The sequence below is a fragment of the Triticum aestivum genome, chromosome 5A, assembly GCF_018294505.1.
Source record: "Triticum aestivum cultivar Chinese Spring chromosome 5A, IWGSC CS RefSeq v2.1, whole genome shotgun sequence".
NCBI lineage: Eukaryota > Viridiplantae > Streptophyta > Magnoliopsida > Poales > Poaceae > Triticum > Triticum aestivum.
Window position 1 is genome coordinate 457013628 of NC_057806.1, and position 3918 is coordinate 457017545.

Here is a 3918-nt window from a genome sequence, read left to right on the forward strand (position 1 = left end):
ATGTAGCATATGCTTGGCTCTAGGTATGGATTATCCTTTATTTGAAACTCATGATGCTAGAAATTCACAAAAAATAATTAGTTTTTGGATGGAGAGCGATACTACAGGAAGACATCATTCTAATTAACTTAATTGTATATAAAGCTTTGAGAAATTTACAATGAACAGAAGGCCTTTACGACGCTGTAGAATCATTATAAGAATTCTACAATGGTATAAGACAGTTTAGCAGCTGAAGCAGAGATTCAAGTAGACCTTGATTCTGACAATGCAATGTCACACACAGAACCTAAATTACTAATCATATGCCATGCCATTCCATGTTTCAACCAAATTGAACGTAATCATAGTACCATAATAGAGTTTTGGGCTCACAGAAGAAATAAAAGAAATCATGATGACACATGGTAGGAATCTGCACACCTTCCTTTGGACCTCCTCTTTCTTGTCATTGATGGATAGTGGCTTTTGCTCGCAGGGCCAGTTGCTGCTTGTTATAAACCAGAGCATTGATGTCCGCTTCCAGCTGCTGGGCCATGGGCTCCTCCATCTGCTCCGCAAGATCATGATCCACGATTTCCTTCTGAAGCTGCGTGAGAGAAACAGAAATGCAACATTCACAATGCAGTGATTGTTCCTGGTTCTAGAAAATATTGCCAGGAATTTTTGCTAGGTATGAATCAAGAAATGCGGCATTTAGATATGTGAGCAACCATCTGTAAAGTACTATGTGTACCGAACTATTAATGAAACTAGATCATGCCCCGCACGTTGCCGCGGGACTTTATGCTAAAATTAATTGTTTTGAGCATTATTACACTTAATCTCAAGAAAAATATCCTGGAATTTTGAGTCAATAAAGAGATACTGTGCACAAAAAGACCTTTTTTTAGAAAACGATGTTGAGTCAAGAAAGTTGAGAAAGGAATGTTAAAAGTTGTATTGATGTGAAAGGATTAACCATTCAGATATTGTCACTGTCAGTGAGAAAAATGGTAGTATTGCACTATTGCAGAACTACTGTCATTGTATTACTGTGCCAGAAATCTTTGTCTAACAATTTGGAAGAGCTGAAAAACTTAGTAAAGCAGGCTCTCCCTAGAGGTAAATATTATCGGAACTTCTGGAGGTCACCCGATGTGGCTGATATGTGACATGTCCATATCTTCTAGCTCCAATTATCAGTTTCTCTGCAGCTACAAAAGCCATAAAAATTTCTGGGAAAAAGTACCACTTAGTCTAGTACTACAGAAGAGCCTGAAGTTCTGAACAAAACACAATTTTCTTTTCTTAGTCATCTTGCATCGTACATCCTTGTTTATACAAATTCATGCAATGAGGACTGAATGGAGCATACCAAAAGTATAAGAACAATCACTGAACCTGTTGACCCCAGCCACCAATGCCAAGTAGAATTATGCTCTGATCTTGTTTTCCTATGCAATCGGGTATAAAGGGAAGTATCAAACCCATGCAAGCACACGTCTTTGAAATACATACTATCTGCAACATTGGAAACACATTTGAACAAAAAAGAGCTTTTAAGATGATAGTAGTAAGATGGCTTTCTACATAATAACAACTTAAAGGTTTAGAAGAATTACACCAGTGGCAGGAATGCCACTTGTCTCGAAGTGTAGAAAAAACTTGTAGAGAAAGGTCACCTTGTTTAACTGAATTTAAAATCGACAAATGTAGGAAAGCCAGCCATCACTAACCTGCAAAAGTCTCAAGAACAACCAAATTAACATTACTAAGATGTGTACTGATGGATAGCCGTATAGCACAAATGAAAAGCCTGACGAAAGAATTCAATCAGGAACTATGTATGTGTGTAGTGTCAAGATGAAGCGTAAGTAAACTGACCTAAACACCTAAACCACATTGTCATGTGAAAAGCAAACTGACTGATGCACTTCTGTAAATTAAGGGGTATTTAACCGGGCTGTACCTACTACATAAAAGATACTACGAAATTACTATGCAGACGACAGCATCCCGTCCGAAGGGTGGACGATGTTGGATTGAACGGCGTTGTTTAGTTTAGCTCTCCTCGTGAACGGCCTGATGTGTTACATCGTTTGAAAATCGTCCAGCGTTGTCGTCTGTGTAGCAACGCCGAATATACTATACTGGAATCCTAATAGGAAGGTTTGTTTCAAATTCCCAAGGAACAAAATAATTCAAGAGAGGAACTGATTATGTATTGGTACATAGTAAGATGAGAATGTAATCATTCACAGCCAGCAAGACAACCCAATGTCACGCTCCACCTGTACCCAATAAAAAAGAACACGAATGCAAAAAACATTAGTGCATGTTGGAAAGGCAATTAGCTTTGCCTTGGCTCATTGAACCTGAAAAGCAACAACACCGGCAAACACACACACACAAATAGGAGATAATCTGTAAAGATAACACACATGTAGGATTGGAGCGAATCAGCCTGGGCTAGGCATGGATGGAGGGAGGCGGGGACGAAGGACAAACAGGGGGCTGGAAACCCTAGATCAGCACCGGATTGGATTGAATCGGCCTAGGCTAGGCCTGGACGGAGGGAGGTGGGCATGAAGGCGACTTACATGTTCAGAATCTTCAGATGCATCATGTAGTACTCGAAGTTGTGCTCGGGCTCTGGCCATCGAGAATGTTGATGAGCATGTGGACGCCCCTCTGCATAAAGTCCCACACACCCTCCAGATTGATTGTCTTCCAATCCTTCCTTTGCCCCGCAAGCCGCCATGGCCGCCGGTTCTCATCCCGATGGCAGACGCAAACCCTACAGGAGGCTGGGCTCAGTTGCATCCATCACCACATGGAGTTTGTGTCGTTTGAGGAGAGAGATGCGGGTGGGAGTCGGGGCAATTAGATTATGAGGAGAGGTTCCCTCGTTGATGTTTCAGTAGGAGAAAACCACCGCTTCCGCTTCTGCGGGTCAAGGAATGAGAAGCGAACGGGTGGGGGCGTGGAGCGAACACGGGGCCAACTCATCGTCGCAAATCATGGCCACATATGATCGATCAAACGGCCGAAAAGAATTAAGATGATGTGGACGCACCACAGGGCAGAGAAATCAGGCAGTGGGGATCAACTATTTAGGTATTATAGATTATCATCTTCTAACCTCCCTATTTTGCAGATTTTGTATGCTCCCCACCCGGGTTGAACGGCTGCATCCACCTGTTGTTATGGTAGTGGAATCCCTCCAATTATATCAAGAAATATAGTTATTCGTTTATCTGATAGGGATCCTAATTGTAGCACCCTAGCCTGGACTTCTCAAGGGTGAACATACTGATGGATGGAAACCAACCTAATGATTGATGGTGTTATCATCAGGAGGCAGTGGACTAGCGGTGGCGTGATTCAAAAGTAAGTTCAGATAGCCTCTGATACTGGGTTCTTCTTTTGAATCTAAAATATCAGTCTGCGTTGTATCCAATCTATTGGATTAGAAATAGTTAAAAAACTATCACATGATTTTGATTGCACACTGTCCAATGGACCTAACAATATTAGGTACTTAGGTTGGTCAATATAACTCATTCTGGCATTTTATTGACTATAACCATTAATTATGATTCATTTCGATCCTGTTTATATGAAACTTCTTTTCTTTTACATAGCTATTGTTGATTCTGCATTTGAGGATTTCATGAAGCCAAGCGATCCTCTTGTGCTCTGAGGAGCTCTGCTATGTATAGGTATGATCGCATGCCTTAATTCATACATAGGAGTTAGTATTGTAACTATTAAGTAGCTCAATAATTTGTTGGCAATAAAATAAGTTGGTATATACGATGGAGAAGTACTGAATCTCTTAAAGCATAAAGCCATAAAAATCAGCATGCACTGAGGCCCACACACAAAGTAAAAATGTTCTAATTTCAAAAGATTAATTTAGTTTTGGTAGGGGTG

The 3918-nt window shown here is 40.7% G+C and overlaps 1 protein-coding gene across 3 annotated transcripts; it reads right to left on the bottom strand.

The window, feature by feature from the left end:
- Nucleotides 1–269: 269 nt before the first annotated feature.
- Nucleotides 270–2911, bottom strand: LOC123107163 (uncharacterized). Of its 3 annotated transcripts, none has more exons than XR_006451602.1 (4): nt 2583–2911; nt 1665–1718; nt 1384–1503; nt 270–589 (listed from the first exon to the last, which is right to left on the bottom strand). XR_006451602.1 is itself a non-coding variant. In XM_044529165.1 (3 exons), the coding sequence occupies exons 1-3, from the start codon at nt 2741–2743 to the stop codon at nt 449–451; spliced, it is 381 nt and encodes a 126-aa protein (XP_044385100.1). In that variant the 5' UTR covers nt 2744–2911; the 3' UTR covers nt 270–448. The 3 variants fall into 3 exon arrangements, 1 of the variants encoding a protein (XP_044385100.1); XR_006451601.1 differs by having other exon boundaries at nt 1358–1503; XM_044529165.1 differs by lacking the exon at nt 1665–1718 and having other exon boundaries at nt 1358–1436.
- Nucleotides 2912–3918: the final 1007 nt, after the last annotated feature.